The 17,251-nt window shown below is 51.8% G+C and overlaps 7 protein-coding genes across 7 annotated transcripts; 4 read left to right on the forward strand and 3 right to left on the reverse strand.

Annotated features, from left to right (window-relative positions):
- Nucleotides 1-479: 479 nt before the first annotated feature.
- PG994_001300 (uncharacterized protein) lies at nt 480-3,630 on the reverse strand (the record flags this gene model as incomplete). Its single annotated transcript, XM_066852709.1, is given in 4 exon segments — nt 480-1,407; nt 1,467-2,017; nt 2,035-3,446; nt 3,507-3,630. 4 exon segments carry the CDS (start codon nt 3,628-3,630, stop codon nt 480-482), a joined length of 3,015 nt encoding a protein of 1,004 aa, XP_066720850.1.
- Nucleotides 3,631-4,206: 576 nt separating this feature from the next.
- Nucleotides 4,207-5,078, forward strand: PG994_001301 (kinetochore protein spc25; the record flags this gene model as incomplete). The annotated part of the gene is made up of 3 exons (XM_066852710.1): nt 4,207-4,438; nt 4,530-4,753; nt 4,779-5,078. The coding sequence occupies 3 exons, from the start codon at nt 4,207-4,209 to the stop codon at nt 5,076-5,078; spliced, it is 756 nt and encodes a 251-aa protein (XP_066720851.1).
- A 667-nt stretch (nt 5,079-5,745) lies between these two features.
- PG994_001302 (Mitotic-spindle organizing protein 1) lies at nt 5,746-6,208 on the forward strand (the record flags this gene model as incomplete). Its single annotated transcript, XM_066852711.1, has 3 exons — nt 5,746-5,835; nt 5,939-6,016; nt 6,152-6,208. 3 exons carry the CDS (start codon nt 5,746-5,748, stop codon nt 6,206-6,208), a joined length of 225 nt encoding a protein of 74 aa, XP_066720852.1.
- Nucleotides 6,209-7,692: 1,484 nt separating this feature from the next.
- Nucleotides 7,693-9,789, reverse strand: PG994_001303 (CHY zinc finger domain protein; the record flags this gene model as incomplete). Its single annotated transcript, XM_066852712.1, has 3 exons — nt 7,693-8,494; nt 8,537-8,580; nt 8,632-9,789. 3 exons carry the CDS (start codon nt 9,787-9,789, stop codon nt 7,693-7,695), a joined length of 2,004 nt encoding a protein of 667 aa, XP_066720853.1.
- Nucleotides 9,790-10,573: 784 nt separating this feature from the next.
- Nucleotides 10,574-11,032, forward strand: PG994_001304 (uncharacterized protein; the record flags this gene model as incomplete). Its single annotated transcript, XM_066852713.1, has 2 exons — nt 10,574-10,881; nt 10,936-11,032. 2 exons carry the CDS (start codon nt 10,574-10,576, stop codon nt 11,030-11,032), a joined length of 405 nt encoding a protein of 134 aa, XP_066720854.1.
- Nucleotides 11,033-13,153: 2,121 nt separating this feature from the next.
- On the forward strand, nt 13,154-14,581 carry PG994_001305 (mitochondrial carrier protein; the record flags this gene model as incomplete). Its single annotated transcript, XM_066852714.1, has 5 exons — nt 13,154-13,436; nt 13,547-13,765; nt 13,833-14,018; nt 14,078-14,230; nt 14,352-14,581. The coding sequence occupies 5 exons, from the start codon at nt 13,154-13,156 to the stop codon at nt 14,579-14,581; spliced, it is 1,071 nt and encodes a 356-aa protein (XP_066720855.1).
- An 853-nt stretch (nt 14,582-15,434) lies between these two features.
- PG994_001306 (maintenance-ploidy protein mob1) lies at nt 15,435-16,285 on the reverse strand (the record flags this gene model as incomplete). The annotated part of the gene is made up of 3 exons (XM_066852715.1): nt 15,435-15,810; nt 15,892-16,149; nt 16,263-16,285. The coding sequence occupies 3 exons, from the start codon at nt 16,283-16,285 to the stop codon at nt 15,435-15,437; spliced, it is 657 nt and encodes a 218-aa protein (XP_066720856.1).
- Nucleotides 16,286-17,251: the final 966 nt, after the last annotated feature.

Consider the following 17,251-nt stretch of genomic DNA (forward strand, 5'->3'; position numbering starts at 1 on the left):
ATTTTCGTCAAACTTTTGAATCTTGCTAACAGTGTATACGATTGACTAAAGTGTACTGCGAACCAGGATACAGCATATAAATTTCATTGGCAACCTCTTACCAGTCCACTTCGTTGCTCATGTGCTCCGTTGCGTGAATGCCATCATGGGAAACTTGCTCTAGAGTGCGTCCATAGTTTGGAGAGTTTCGGCCATACCGTGATTACCCCTTTAGCCCAGATACCTGCGCTCGATAGAGATTAGGGGCAGTCATACTGTTACTTGGCCCCAGGAATTGACACCTCACAAGAACGGGGACGTGAAGCAGAAGCGTCAGTTAAGCAATACATAGAAAGAGCCGTTGAATATCTTAGATATATTTTCCACATTGCTATATGAACAATATTGCCTACACATGAATATCCATACATGGTTATTAGAAACCAATCCAGTTTGCTCCCGTTAGCACCAACAAGAATCTGACATGTCGAAAAACTAGATCAGAAACCGCCTTTCCGCTTCTGTTTCTTCTTGGGTCTGTCATTCCCAGATCTTCCACCAAATGCGCCAGGAAGAGGCTGCGACATGCTGACTGCAGAAGGCCGGACCACCGCATTGGGAGGCAGCGAGAACTCCTGCAACGGCTGGCTAGCCTGGCTACTGAAGAACTTCGTCTCGGGAACGGGCTGGGTCGACCGGAAGGACTTAGCTTTCCGCTTCCGTTCCTGCTCCGCCTCCCACTCCAGCCGGAGCAGGGCTTCGCCCCTTTTGCGCTTCGTCGCTTGCTTGTTTTGCTGCCTTGCCCTCCGCATCATTCCTTCCGTGACTTCGGTGTTGATGTCCACACTCCATACATGATCTGTAGGGTTATTTCCCACCACCCAAGTCGATGTTCGTTGGGCTGGCTTCGGGGGTGTCGTCTTGCCGCTTCCCGTATACGCTCTGATCAAAGCCATGGCGCGATCCTCCCCATCCACGGATTCTGACTGGACTTGTTCGGCTGGCGCAGAAGACATGGGCGTGGCTGATCGACTACTCATCTGGCTGCTAAGGATCATGCTCTCTCCTGGTGCAGGTGAAGAGCGGATGTCTTGTGATGCGGGCTCGGATACCTCGAACGCAGCAATATCCCGAAACATCATTCCAAACAGTGATAAGAAGCTCTCACACGCCATGATGCGCATAACAATGGGCGTCATACCATGCTCAATGCTATAGGGGTTCCTGCCTTCAACGAAACTGGAGAGCTCGGAAAATATATCGAGAAGACTACGGTTCTGCTCCTGTGTCGCTGCTTTACGTGGCCGGGCTATACTTGTGACTTGTAGCCCAGGGTCTGTGCCACTCAATCCTTCAATCTCTGCCTGCCACTCTCTGCTTGCATCCTCTAGGTCTGCGGGAAGTTTGACATCCTGAACGATTTGGAGTCTATTTGCAACAAAGTTAGGTTAGTATGAGCCTGGAAGCGATTGTAATGAGATACTTACAATGTCTTCAGAGGCAGCTTCCTCGCCTCAGTTGCCTCCTGAGCGGTAACGTAGACGGGGTCGAACGGAGCCGCACCATAAATATCCATATCGACATCCTTGCTATCGTGCATGTGAAGTAGATCGAGTGAGGTTTGCCGCAGAATTTCATGAAACTGTTTCACGTGCCGGCGGATCATGTCTCTGGGCGGCGGCGGCCTCAAATCATTACCAGCAGCAATTTGGAGACCTTCTATTCTATAGCGGAACACCTCAAGAGCGTCTGGAACAAGGAAACGCTCGGCCAGAGAGCGTATAATAGTCCGTTGTCGCTGATTCTTTGGTATCAGATCATCAGCACCTTCCACTGGGAGTGGTCGGGGAGTTGACTTCGACCCGGAACTTAGTCCAAGCGCGCAATGAAGACTCAGGTCGGTACCAAGAGAAAAGATCTGATAATACCGCCTAGTCAGATTAGCGAACAAGCGATCTTCGAACGTCAGGATGGTATTCGGACGGGGTGCAGCAAGCACAGGACTCAGACAGACCGTCTGCAACCGGAGTTTCTTCCCCTTGGCCCATTCAGTACCATCATATCACGGTGACACATGATTCTTTCAGGCGATGTCCTCAACTTTGTTACGCAGAAGACGTCAACCCAGTTGCTGCTTCTGGAGTAGAGATGCACCAGGGAAGTGCGCTCATTTGTTGAACACGGACCAGGTGAAACAGCGAGCCGTAGATCGCGAAGTATTGCGTCTCTTATATGCAGCGTATAATGCAGGATAAGTGCTTTCTTTACGACTCTGCTGGACGAGGGGGGGTCATTCGCAGAGAACAAGCCACACACATATAGTGTCGTCGTGGTAATAACGAAGAAATAGCGTGGATCGCCGGAATCGACATGGATATCAAGGATGCAGTTGCCAGACCCTTCAGCAAGAAGGGGGAGATCCGGCAAGAAAGTGTCAGAGTCGAGGTCCAGTATGCGAAGTGTTTCCCGGTTGCAGAGGAGTAATGTAGATGAACGTTCAAGGGGAGGATACGCCGGTTGTGCTTGCTCATCAGAGCTTTCTTCGCCATCCGAGTCATCATTGAGTTCGTCCACTAGACTCCCGATCCAACATATCCGGTGCCATCGTGGTTCAGCCGATGACCTATGGGCTATAGAGTTCCGTACACCCTTTCGAATGCTACCGCATTTGACCAAGTGTTTCTTAGGCCGCCTGTTGATTCTGGATCGCAAGCCATTGACATCCCAGACGGTCCATCGGCCCCCCTCGTCGATGATGGCTAATTGAGGTGGTTGCGATTTGATACCGGGGTTGAATGATACATCCGAATGGGAATCGCACCCAGTCAGACGCTTCGGCACTGTGAACAACAAGTTGGGGTTTACATGGGCAGGGGCATAGGATCTGTTTTCTTGCAAGGCCTCGGGATCGACTGGTGCCTTCTGGTATTCTGGTCGAAATACACTCGTGCCGGTGTGTCGCTGTACCAGCAGCCATCGCACAGGGTCGAACCTCCTTAGGCTGACCACTGCCTTGATGCGAAGAATAGCGCCGGTTTCTTGAGTCCAGGATGCCTCTGGGGGCTCTTTCGGACCCAGCAAATGGAGGAGGGTTGCGCCGTTGCCGTTGGGCGCCCATCCTTCGAGTTTAGGCCTGACAAATCGAAGTACATCGCTCGCAGATCCAGCAGCCATGGCAATAAGAGGAACTCCATGTACGGCTGTGGCGCTTCGCATATCAGCCATTTCTCCAATAGCAAGCTGAGTCGATTGACAAGAAGCCCTTTCGCTGGTATTTCGACCAGATATCTCGGGAGCAAGCATGTCCCCCAGTATATCATTGCCCAGGGCGGCTTCTGGGTGGTTCTTCATCAGCCATTTCTTCTGCTGTTGAGCAACGTGCCAATTCCGTCCAGCAGGCAATGCATCTACATGGTTTGATCCGGAAAACCACTCTTGGGCAGGAGTGATTGACTCAAATCTGGGAGCTGTGATGTTGTTAGCTGACGCCTCCAATAACGGTATTGAGCTGGCGGATGAATACGCACCAGTGGGATCATGGTTTCTTGCATATTGCCAGCCCCATTCTTCCGCCTGTTCATCTCCAAAGTTGGAGTATGTCGGACGTCCTGGGTGGCCAAATGAAGAAGATTGAAGACGCCGTTCAGCCATCCGGCTCGCCCAGGTCGAATTTCCGCTCTACTATCAATCGATTATGACGGTACATACTACGAGACAGCCAGAGGCGAGAAACCAGAAGATAGGCAAGAACGCGAATAGAGGATAACGTCACAATATGTAGGTAGCAAACCGGCTTCGGGAAGGAAAAGAGCGTAATCTCCGTACAAAGACGGCTGAACACATGAAGGTCGACAATGGATGGGTTTTTAAGGTGATAGGCCTCAACTCTGGAAGCCTTTAATGGGAATAAGCAAAGTTCTGACAGGGTCCACTGGAACTGCAGTGCTGGCTGACTCTGGTATCCAAGAACTCTGTCGCATGTACCCCACAGTGCACTTTGTACCCCTGCCCCCAGCAACGCCATAGGCTGAGGGACTCAGTCGGCGTAAACAAACCTCGAGTCTCTGAGTATGCGAATTTACGAATTCTCAACCCAACCCAACCAGCCGCAATTAGAACACCACCACGTCGTCGCATTAATCTGCACCCTACTCGCATCGCTGGAATAGAGACTACAATATATCCCAAATGAGTCGCAATCGCTTGAGGAATTCGCAATCGGACACCATGGCGTCAGTCTTCGAACCGTCCATGTCTTCGAGCATGCGAGGCCAACCCCCCATGTCGGCCATGGCGCCGTCTATGGCGGATTCGCTCCCGAGTATCAATTTCGGCTTCGACGACCTGCGCGACCGCATGGCCAAGTTCAGCGCAAGATTCGACACCTTTATCGAGCAAGGCCGGAAGCGCGTGCTGGAAGAGCGAAACCAATTTCGCATGAACGTCGCAGAACTACAAGGTTCGTCTCCCAATAATCCCGCGCGCGCATTCTGTTGTATCTATCGGGAACGAGAGAACCTCACCCTGCTAACCCAAATATCGCTTTCCAGAGGACCAACGGATGAAGAAGAAGGACATGGAGATCCTCCAGCTCAAGACCAACACGCACCAACAGACCATCTCCAAGGAGGCGGCCGAGACGCGTGAGATGCAGGCGGCGATCGCGTCGCTCACGCAGCAGCGGGACAAGAACGCGGCGCAGCGCGACACGCTGAAGCGGCAGATCACGGAGACGCAGGCGGAGATCGACGCGCGGCTGGCGGCGCAGTGGGGCGCACGCGGCGCGCATCGAGGCGCAGGCGCGGTTCAACGTGCCGGAGCTAGACTTCTGGATCTCCAACCTGTGCCTCAAGATCGAGGGGGCGGGCCAGACGGACCGGCTTAAGTTCGTCTACACCCACATCGACGACCGCGACTGGGAGCGCGAGGCCTGGTTCGAGCTGTGCACGTCGTCGCGCGACTACGACGTCCGGCACTGCCGGCCCAAGCTGGAGCGCGAGAAGGTCGACCGCGTGCTGGAGAGGGTCAACGAGACGAGGGAACTGGCGACCCTGCTGAAGGGGATGCGGGAGTTATTTGTCGAGGCAGTCAAGGCTTAGGAGGAACTGCCCACGCTTTAAGATACCTACTACGATTTAATGAGAAACGATAACCGCTTCACTTACTGGAACAGCCATGCTTGGGGGTCACGGCCAATTGCGTATTTACAGGAGTTTACTGAACTCTGACTATGCTGCACGTCTCGTTCTGCTGATATTCGATAATCAACACGGCGTAGTTTAGTCACCAAACCCTCGTGAAGAAGATGTCTATTTGTTCGATGTAAATTCATCATCTCCTATGCTGCAGCTGGGTTTCTTCTCTTTAAGAGCCGGTTGCTCCGAAAGGGTCGACTGCCGGTCTCAGGGCCATGCATTTCCTGGGACGAACAAGAGAGCACCAATTAATAAAATTGTAGCTCTATCAAATCGTAAGTGTAAGGATCTAAGATATCGAGATGGAAGCTTTGAATTGCCATCTGAAAGGATGCTCTAGAATATGATAGGGGAGTGATCAAGGCGAAAAGCTACATCCTAGGCAGCTGGCCCCAGCTGGGTTTCAATCAAAGTTGACCGAAGCGCGCCGCCCCTGCACCTGCAACGACCTCACTCTCCACGTCTACATAAGATACCAACTTATACCAGATCTCGTGGCAACCATACAACCGTCACAAAACCACACATAGTTTAAATCTGTGTGTCTACACACTTCCCCCAATAACCGAAGATGCCGCCCGCAGCAGGCAGTCATGAGAGCGAGAAGCAAGCCGCCGCCCAACAAGCCGTGGACATTCTACACGAGATCTCCACGATCCTGGTAAGGTCTTCCCCAAGCGTTCTTCTATTCAATGAATGGATAGAGGGTGACCCGCCTGAAGAAAATAGTTGTTGCTTACTACATGTTCATTGGGTGTATGCAGAACTGTCATCTGGACCGTAGAACGCTGTCCTGCTGCATCTCCATGATTGAGAACGGGGTCAACCCAGAAGCGCTTGCAGTAAGTGGTGTTATTCCCTCTTGGCACTTCTACGCTCTACCTGTCCTGCATATATAAATTCCAGGAAGGCGACTGGGATACAGAGCTGACCTCGCCTTTGCACCTTAGGCCGAGTAGTAATTTCTGCGCAAGGAGGCCCAGAAGGAGAAGTTCAAGGTCCAAGACGTGGACCGGGACGCTCGGGCCGGATGAGGGAAATCAACCAACTGTCGAAGAAGAGGCTTTCTCCGGAGGCGGCTTTTACAAACATCTTGTTTCATGACTTCTACGATGGATCGATGGCGGGTTTCTTGCCGGCGTTTTCTTTTTTACGGTGTCTGTCACTTTTGGTAACGGCGTTTTCCGGAGGGGATACATGATCATTCGATGGTAGCATGATGGGAAACGGTATGACTTCCGACTTCGGTCGGTTAAGCATAAACCACAAGTAGCTTGCGTAACGTCGTTTCGTTCTATCCAGCCTGCATATTCGGCCGAAACACTACATATAAGGTACGCAGATGGAGATCTTGCTGTTCCACCGTGGTTTATGTACTGTAGTAGTACATCTGTTCGTGCAGGCTAGCAGATCTGTGCAAGCCAGAGCGATCTCATCGTGCCGAGAGCGAGAAAGGTAGCGGGTATCGATCCGATAGGGGCTTGCTCATTCTCTGTATGTGATAGTCGTTCTTTCTGGAGAATGCCGAATAGACTGCCAGGATCTTGCTTGCTTGCTATGCGTCCATCCGTCCCTATCCTCTTCTTCGGTCGTTTCGGTCTTGGGGTGAATTCTCCGTTCAAGCATGACGACCATGTAAGCAGGCGTCACACACTTCGCCCGCGTTGAGCACCAACACCGAGCACAGGCAGAAGCACTGGCAATGATGTCGCTGCAGTCGGCAATCAGCGGTCCCTTTTTCGCTCTCGCCCAGGAGGGAATTATGGGGGCCTTGAGCTCCTGGACCGACGGGCTGATCGGAAATGGCAATAGGGGAAGTGATGGTGTGGTGATGAGGGGATGGTTCAGCCATCGCGCGTGAATGTTGTCTTGGGGTGTAGTTCTTCTCTAGCGAAAGGAATTTTTCGCAATAATATGAAGGGAGAGACGGTGAGGTTGTGCATGTATGGGTAGGCAATTGGAAATGGTGATGTGAACCCTGATGCTTCACTGCTTATGACTCCAACATTTGCCTGGTTTGCCATGTATTGTTGGCCTCAATCTGAACAGCGGATTGAGTAAAGCTTAGTCAATCAACCCTTAGGGGGTTCATACCACTGCAAACACCAAGTGATGTTGATATGAAGTAAAGCATACTCTGTATTCACTAGAAGGTACGTCTGAGGAGATGTTCGGAACCAAGCGCCCTTGCCCGCCTCGTTGCTTCTCGAGGTGCCATCCTGACGATGCTATCAAAGGTGCTAATCGTTGGGGATTGTCCCCAGGGCATGCTCGTCTATTGATGAGGTTAGATGAGATACTTCCAGTCTCGTGTTGCCCTGCTGCCTAAGGCCAATTTCGTAGATGTCCGTCTCATTCGTATCTCCTTTGCGCCCAACAGACTCCGGAGCATGCAAAACCTTAATCCCAGTAAACAGTTATGCCAAGACCAAATAGACTCGCTGATGCATTCCAATGCGCCCGACACCGTTCCCCATTACCATGCTCTTCTCTTGATCGTTTCGTCTACCTAATAGTACTATCGATGCCCGAAAAGGCTGATTTCTTCTTCGTCATCTTCGTCGTCGTCATCCTCCATCTCATCGTCCACGGAGGACGTGGATTCGCCATCAGACTCGGATTCGCCATCCTGGCCCTCATTGGATTTTATACTCCGGGGTACCCAACTCCAAAATCCTATAAAATCTCCGGCTTCATCGTCGGACTCGTCCGCGCTCGCTTGGTGCGTCCCCGGGCGCATGGGGCGCTCAACAGCGTGGGAGGGGGAAACCGACCTCACCAGTCTTTCCTGCAGCACGAATGAGCCAAGGTCACGGGGGTCTGTACCGGAGTTATCAACGCCATGGTCTAAGAGGTTTGAAGAGTGCCGCCGCCTCCTTGGGATATCGCGGGGAGCCAAGGTTTGGGTCATGCTGGTAGGCGGATTATCGCTTTGAGGTTGTTCTGTAGATTGGGGTGTCGTTATATCGGCACCGCCCGTCAAGCCTTGTGCACTGTCAACCCCTAATATTTGGAGCTCCGATGTGTTATAAGAACGGCATACAGCGCATTTCAAGCCGAGCCAATGATATTCGGTTGTCGTCCTCGCAGAGCAGTCGTTACATAGCACAACAGCTCGCGTATCCTGGAATTTCTCGGGCATTGGCTGCATCTGGATGGCTATATCCAGGTTCCGGAACTGCGTTTCCATATTGACGACACTCTTGCTGCATATTGGGCACTTGTATGCCGTTCTGATATGCTCTTCGTAGCAGCCTCGATGCATTGCGTGCCCACATCTCATGAAGCACACAGGCTTGGGCGAATTGAACATGTAGTCGCTACAGATCGGGCAGTCGCAATCTAAAGACCTCTCTATGCACCTGTGGTCATTTTCGAGATTGATTGCCAAGCAAGCACAACATTTCTGCAAATCCAATCAGTCGAAGCCTATGTGGATTTCCGGCCCAGCACTTACCTTGCAATGGAAGAAGTCTTTCCCAAGACCTCGACCAATCCTGCAGATGCCGCAATCGCCACAATGGTAGATGGACTTGTCCGGGTCATTGTTCCATAGCTTACAGGTCGAGCAGTAGTACAAGGCAGCGGACTCGGCGCAAACTATGCAGACTTCGCCAGCTTTTTGAGCTGTCCCACAGAACATGCAGAGCATGTTTTTGGTATCCTTGGCAATCATCTCATGGTCTTCGTCTTTGTCGTGGCAGAATCTGCATACGTACCACCGACTACATGTAGAACATTGCGATTTCACGTTTCTCTTGTAATGCTCGCATCCAAGTGGCCGGTATGGCGAGTCGCTGTCCTCGCCTGGTTTTAGCGGAGCGAACGTAGCCTTAACATCTGACTTCGTGAGAGTAAATTTTTCCGTGGCCCGCGTTTCGCCGACGTTGCCTTGCCAAAATTTGAACGAGTCTAGCATTCCTTGTGGTGATTGTGTCTGCTCCCAGCTCACTCCGCTCGAAGGAGTAAACGGCCGAGTTGCCTGAGTAACGATTTGCGACTTGGTATAGCCTTCCATTAACAGCTCGTGCATTAGACGTGCTCGTTCCGGTGCAGGTATGCTTTTTCTCTGAATCTCCAATATGCGTCTCCTTAGAGCACCCATGCCATCGTGTTCTGGTAGGGGCTTCCGCGGGATCGGTGTGGCCGATGGCACCGTAGTAGCTTCTCCGGATGGTGAAGGGCCTAGAGTATTGGCATTCGAAGCTGGCGAACGCCCTTGATTAGATGGTTCGGTGTTAGGAGGTGGCAAATTTTGCTGTGAGCCCATGGCTGCAATAGCCTGGAGGGAGTCTGACGCCACATTGTGAGATGTGGTCGGCACATGCTGCCGTCGATATCCAGTCGAGTCGAATGCTTCGCTGTCCATGTTGGGGGTTATGGAGCTTCGTGACGAAGGTGGCTGTGAGGCACTATCGTCCCCGTCATCTCTAAAGTATGAATCCTCCTCTGTTTCTGAAATCACATCCTCCTGGCTGGATGGCCGTGTTGTATCCTTGCGGCACTGGTTGGGGGATGTACGTGGTTCGGGCTCGCTGGAGAGACTCGAGAAGGAGAAGCGTCGAACTTGTCGCAGGGCCGGGGCGATGATGAAGTCGTTTACCATAGACGACATTGCAGGGCCAGGGCGGCGTGCAGCCAAGCAGCAGCTGGGACGGCGGGCAGCAGCGGGCAGCTCGGCAGTCGACTGGAGGGGTTGGGGAATGTGACTTTATGCAAGGTCGGACGAAATGGTCGAAGTGGAAAGTGGGTAGGTTAGGTCGTCACGCCATGCAACTGAATGTAGTCGGATTGGGGTGAGGAAGAAAAAGATATATCCAGGTAAGACAAGACTTAAATAATAATACTCGGCTTCCTTCTGGCTGCCCATACACGGTATCAGGCACTGGGATATCTGCTGGCATGTGAATGCATGGTCGTGTGATGTTTTAAGGGCAAAACCGAAAGAACATTAAAGTATTGGTGTATGGTCTTAAGGAGTCCGGTCGATTGAAGAACGATCCCGGTTGACGATGACATGTTGCGTGGGGACCGATTGCTCGATTCGTACGGTACTTTAGGGGATGTGCTACGACACCACTGGGAGTGACTGGGCACCTCTAACAATAATGGCGCTAGACTCGGCGCTAGAAGCCCATGAGGCATGGAGCATCTCCAGTGGCTGGATTCGTTCGTATCCGAGCCAGAGGAAAAGCTTGGTGTTCTATTCTCGTGTGCCGTCAAAGCAAATTGCACAACAGCCCCAATACGGCATCCCTACTTACCACATCAGTAGACGATTGGCTAGGTGCTTGAATGTGTCTGAGCCTGAGTATCAGCCGTTAGGGACATCACACTTCTCATATTCTATCCCTTTAGCACGACACGGCCCGCACCTTTGACGGCCATACCATCACATCATGGCAAACCTCGAGGTCATCCATGCCTACCGTCACCTTTACAGAGGACTGTTGCATGCGGTGCAGTTTTCCAAACCCGCCCGCTATGTAGCCCGCCGTCAGCTCCGAACTGCCTTCGAAGAGGATGAGGCTGTCTTCAACCCTCAAGGGGTAGCAAGAACTATAGCTTTTCTGGATGCAGCTGCCAGGTCCCGAGGTCCTGAACATAAAGTGCTCAAGAACCTCCTGATAATCGCCTACTACCGGGTTCACGGCCACGCCCCGCTCTGGAGGCATATGAAGCTCAACACGGAGTCAAGGAAAAAGGAGTGAGGAAACATAACCCCCGGGACTCCAGCTGGACTTTTACTGACCAAGTGTAGAACCGAGTTTGCGAGGCACGTCCGTGAAACGGCTTACAAGCATTACGACATGACGATTGCTATGCTAAATAAATCCATGGGTCTTTGCTTGCGGTAATAGGCGTGTATATCCATCCACGGCCGCTTTCAGACAGCGGCTATACAGGAAGTTCATGTGTCATTGAGAGCCTCACCTTTTGTCAATTTGGGCAAACGAGTCAAACCCCCGCCTACGAACTCGCAGATCTGCTTGTGCGGATAGACCCGCGGGACGCAAAAGTGAGACTCTTGTGTGCAGGTATGCGCCGCCCTGAAAGCTGAAGCTGGCCTCGAACATCATTGCTGCGAGACCCAATGAGCCTGTACACAGGCCAAGAATACCATACCAATCATTTCTTTCGTCTCGTGGCATTGGGCTGTTGGGCCTCAACGACTGGAAGGAACCGGATCGACTAAAACCATGTAACATACACAAATCGGGGAGCAGAAGCATCATATCACGGCAAACAGACAACTCGTCCTGGGCCTTGGTCTAGAACATTGCGGTCATGGCATCGGATCACTATTCTGACGAGATTGTATTCTCATCAGCTGGCAAGTCTAAAGATATGTCCTGCGGCAGTCTACGGATTGCCAGAGCACGTACGGGTGGCTGCCTATTTGATTCGCCGGACGATGGCTCTGCCGCTAATAAGCGGCGATCCCTCTAAATGATCTAAATGAGGCGCATTACGCCTAATGACGTTGGTTGGACACGGGACCAATGGTTGAATTGCACCAGCATGTGTATTTGGAGGCACTGGTATTGATATGCGAGGCTCACATGTTTGCCAAGGTACAGCGCAAGGTTACTGCTTGGGATAGGAGGTTTACGCATCCGGGGATCCCATAGACCAAGCCAGATGTAACGGATTGTGCTTGCTCATCTCAGTGTCCACAAACATCCAGATCATGTTCAATGTAGAGTAGAGACAGCAGACGGGATAGAAGCCGGGACGGCAGAACTTAGAAGCTGTGCTGAAACAGTAATATGGGGTAAGCTAGCTAGCAGAAGCCGATAATAGCACGCAAATGGAGCTGATTATCGCAAGAGTTTCACTCAACTATCGCTTCCCGAGCATAATCTCCTCCAATGGCTGCCGTTGTCTGCTCAGTAGTCTGCTTGCTGCTTGGCTGGTTTGGAGCCCATTCTGGTCGGCGTTACTTGCCCACATGCTTAACGAGGTCGCACAGCAAACCCGGTCCATTCAGGGTCGCTGGCCAGTCAGTCATCCACAGTGGAGACGCTTTTGCAGCTGTGCAACCAAGAGCCCCCTCCGCCTGCGGCACCATTACAGCCAAGAAGGTATGGGAGTTAGGGAGTGGAAGGGTAGTAGGAGGTACGGATAGGCACAGCGGAATGGGATGGATCATGGATGGGGAAATGGGCAGACCAGCGAGCGAACGAACGACTTTTGAACATTCCAACGGATCATCATCCAATACTCATGTATCAAGAATTGCTTTTTGAACCGATCACTGGGCATGCAGGGTGCTACATCCGATTGAGTATTTCATGTAAGTCAATACGTACTTTAAATACTAGGTAAAGACCTGGCATGAGCCACTATCCATCTCGATGCTACATCTACATGCCCATGCAGAAGTCGGTATGCTCAACTGCTCCAGCTCCTAAACCACTAAAACATCCCAAGTACCGCAGTTGTTCCCTGCTGGGTCCTGGCCAGCCAACCCCGCAAATCGACCATTGAACTTTCCACGTTGGGGGCTTCCGTCTTGAGTCAGGCTACTCTAATTGGCCCTACGTCCAGTCCAGTTCAGTTCAGTTCAGCATCTCTCTCTGTATGGATATGATCTGAGCTCCCACCTATTGTGCTATCACAGTAGTCCCTTTGTTTCGAACTTGGGGACAGGGTCGAATTTACCTATATCTTTCTCACGCCGTTCAGCGACCCCGCATCTAACCTTCTTCCTCTCCATATCCAATCGTCATTACCACAAGAACATACGACAACTACATCTTGATGGCACAGCTCTTGCGGGCCGCCACCATTACAGTATCGCGACCTCGCTGATGACTCTGGTCCTCGACTCGAGGCCACTGTCTGAAGCTCCCGCAGTATACTTCACCGTGTGCTGCTGCTACTGCTGTTGAAGCTATCCGACAGGACCACACCAAAGACGAACAAGATTTTGGAGACAAACCTCGGGGATAGAGCGCCTGCCGCGAAAGAGAGCCATGCCAGTGGAAGTCAAGTTCCAAGATGTCACCAGCGAACAGCTTCGGGCCCGGACCATGCCTCCTCAGCTCAGTGCAAACAACACCAACCACGAGAAGCAACGTAGGTGGATAAAACGGTACCGGACTGAGGTCTCTGCGAGCTCCGCCAGCGTACTATCTACCATCACGGCCTTTCCCCTCGACAGCGTGAAGACGCGTCTCCAAACATACCCTTACAATGGCTTTCTGCATTGTGTCCGCTCCACATACCAGTCTGAAGGTGTTCGTGGCTTTTTCCGAGGTAAGACAAGTCCATAATTGCTTCCTCATGGCATGATTCTAGTGCCCCCAGACATATGCACGATTGTCGTGTTATACAAAGTGGTGCCATGGCTGACGATCTATGTGCAGGTGTGACGGCTCCCTTGGCCAGTGTAACACTCGTACGAACCGTGTCTTTTTCGATATACCAACGCTCCAAACACGTCTATTCGGACTGGATGGGGAAAAACTTGGGTTTCTGCCCGCTTGAACATGTCAACAAGAACGGCGCCTATCCCACGCTGGGCACCATTGCTTGCTTTGGTGCCGCTGGCGTGACTGCTGGGTCTGGCATTACGTTCATTGCTTGTGAGTGGACATGGTAGAGGAACTTCGCGTTCTACTGACCAGCTGCTGACTATATTCGTTCTGCTAGGTCCATTCGAGCTCACCAAGCTCAGCGCTCAGGTGTCTGTACTTATGGCCAATCAGAAGAATGTGGATCCTCAGCGACAAGCAATTGCCATGACCTATCACAACAAGGGCACAATCCAGACCTTGCGCAACATTGTCAAGCACCGCGGTTTCAGCGGCATGTACACCGGCTTGAATCTGCATCTCAGTAAGTCTCTGAAGTTTGACCAAACATACAAGCCAGGTGATTCTGACAGCTCTCACTAGTGAGGGATTCGCTGGGTACTGGCATCTACTTCGCAACGTACGAGAGCGGCAAGCAGCTTTTGACAACATTCAGCGGCACAAACGCCCACAAGAATCCCATCGCCGTATTGGTTGCCGGAGGTCTTTGCGGTATTGTTTCTTGGGCGTTGATATGTGGGTCACCTTGTTCCCCCTTTCTGGCCCCCTGAGGGACTTGGAGTTCCATTGCGGTGGAGCGATGTCCGAAACGAAACAAGAGATGAGAATGACAACTGACCGCTTGGCTACATTATAGACCCCATCGACTCGGTCAAGAGTATTTATCAACGTAATGCCTTGATGTACTCGAAAGGTCAACCGGTACCCATCCCGAAAATCCAGTTCTTCAGGCGGGACATGTATCGAGGCCTTGGCGTATCGATGGGCCGGTCTGCCGCGGTCAATGCCGTCTTCTTCTCGGCGTTTGAACTTTTCAAAAAGAAGATCAATCTTATGAAGGATTACGATGACGAACAACAGCTATGAGTGATGTTCTCGCACCACTGCCACACGGACGCTAGGTCTTAACGATGCAGGGCAGTTGTAGGGACATCAACGCATCATACGTTGACAATCACATTAGCATATGACGGGGCGTTTATTCCTTTTTCACTGTGGGATGGCTATCCTCGGACGGGATACATGGTTTCGCCTTTCAGAATTCGTTATGAGGGGAAGTGTATGCTCTTATACATATGAGTTGCAATCATACGGACTGGGTAAGGGTATTTGCAGGCACGGAGGTATGGCTATGCCTCCACATTTTACGGCAGAGGGCTATTGGGCCAGCAACAGATAATGGCCGAGCCAAGATGGCTTGAGACCGAATGAACAATATCAGAACAAAGTAAAGAGTCTAAGGAATAGGTAGGACCAATAACTGAGAGAACAGTTGATACACGTTTGTCCGCAAAGAAGAGTCTCGTGAGCGAAGGATGCCGTCTCTCATACGGCTAAAGCCTGTATCAATTCAGTGCATTTGACTTGACCAAAATGAGGGAAGCGTCCTATGGCTGCCTTCCTTATAACCACTCACTCCGAAGTTATGCTGCTCTATCCTGTCATTACCGCAGTGCTTATGCCTGGGGAGAAGAAGAGAAAGGAAAACAAGAACGCCCCAATATCCATACATCCTGAACGCCGGATTCATCTCAAATCTCATTGCCCTGTGCCTCAACAGCCTCAACAACACCGTTGGCGGCACCATCACAACCGACCGTGCCTCGGCGCGCCTTGTACAACCTCTTGTCGAAGAGGATTGTAGAGGCGACATCGCCCTAGTATCACATTGTGTGAGAAACCCTCCCCGGTTTCTTCATTCTCCTTTTTTCTGGTCCGCCTAATCGCTCCTCAACATGCTCTCGACCAGGTCGCCGAGGGGACCCCAGAAGTCCTTGCCCGAGGCGAGGCCGTGCTCGTCGATGAAGAGGACGTACTGCTTGAAGCTGGTGTTGAGGTGGGGCTCGAGGCCGAGCTCGCGGATGACGGGGTAGTGGTGGCAGTAGATGTGGGCGTAGACGCGGTACATGCGCTTGAAGATCTGGCGGACGAGCGAGGGGAAGGTCTTGGGGAAGGGCACGCCGATGCGCGACGGCATCACCGACTCGTTGTCGATGTTGCTCTGGACCCACGACATGAGCTGCTCGATGTAGGCCGGGGCCGCCATCTTGGTGGGGCGCTTGTAGGTCTCGCTGTCTTGCCAGAGGTACTCGAACCTAACGGTGGTGTTTGTGTGTGTCAGTTTCCTTGTTTCTTTCTTTCCGGCATATATGTATGTTGTTTCTGTGTTGACTTACTCATCTGTGGCTTTCATCTCGGGGCAGGATTGCGGCGAGCAGAACTCGGTGATAGCTCCGTAGAGGAGGTTGACCTGGTTGTAGAAATCCACCATGTTGACGGCCAGCCACTCGTTCTCGTCCTCGCCGTCGGGCAGCTTGACGACCTTGCGCAGGCTGCCGCCGCCCAGCGTGGCCTCGGCATACTGTCGCAGCTGGTAGCTCGTGTTGCCGCCCTTGCCGGGCCTCGCTCGGAATTGGTTGCGTGCCCGCTGGTTGCTAAGGAAAGGGGAGGCGAAAACAATAAGTGTTAGCGATAAGGACGGTTGCGACAAGCAAGGCTCTTGGGGAAGTGAGCATGCTTGCTATCGTCCAAAATCAGTCAGACTTACACTGTAGTTACAAAGGACGTCATCTTGGATATTCGTCGGCTGTGTGGAAGCGGATCTGTGATGGAGGAAGACGTTGGTCAGTTCTTTGTCACGAGATTCTGCATCCGCATCGAGGGGCACTCGACTTGGACTTGCGCCAAGTCCCTGGAGTAGTAGAGATGCATTGGGATTAATGGGAGACTCACTAGAGGGACAATAAGTGCTGATCAAGTGGGCCAAGTCGAGCCAAAGTACAGCAGAGCACACGAACAAGTGCTGGGTTGGTGGATGTCGATATGGTTCTGCTGCGGTTCGGTCCAATAATTCGTATGGTTGAGGGGCTCAGCTCAGTTCGTTGTTTACAAACTTCCCAGTCAGTCCAGTGGGTCGATTGGGCGCTGGGCGGTTGTTGCCGAATGAGATCCAATGACGTTCCAGGTCGAGAGGGGAGCACAGGCCCATAAGTAGCAGGGAGCTAAACTTAGGAGCCAGGGGGGGTTCCCCCAGATTCACTGCAGGCATCCCGGCAAGTCTGCGGTTTGTGTCTTCAGCCTCACACTTCTACCATTCTTGACAGCTCTGGTCTATCGCTAAACCTCATGCTGTAGAATGGTCGTGCATCTCGAAAACGAATTCAGGCTTCTCTTTTCTCATCGTCTTACACTAGCGAAGTTAAGGATGGCCTTGCCTGCCAACCTGCCTACACGCAAACACGTATCCGCCGAAACTGCCCTACCTACGACCTAGGCATGCATTTGCTTGTACGTCCCAGGTCCAATGCATGACATTTGGAAATTTTGACAATGATACTGTGAATGGGTTTGGCCTTTTTATGAGCATTTTTTATATAAACCATCTCACCCTGGCTTCGTTACTTATAACTTGTGCTTCCTAGAAGGCAGGTCATTCATTAAAAGGGGTAACGCCAGGGACTGTTAGGTGCTTACTGGTCTGTTGCTCCTCAATGGCATTATATCTGTATCTAGCGACCTACAAGGTATACATATGAG

The sequence above is a fragment of the Apiospora phragmitis genome (genome assembly GCF_038363925.1).
Source record: "Apiospora phragmitis strain CBS 135458 chromosome Unknown utg000002l:1.0-5516284.0:1.0-5523493.0, whole genome shotgun sequence".
NCBI lineage: Eukaryota > Fungi > Ascomycota > Sordariomycetes > Amphisphaeriales > Apiosporaceae > Apiospora > Apiospora phragmitis.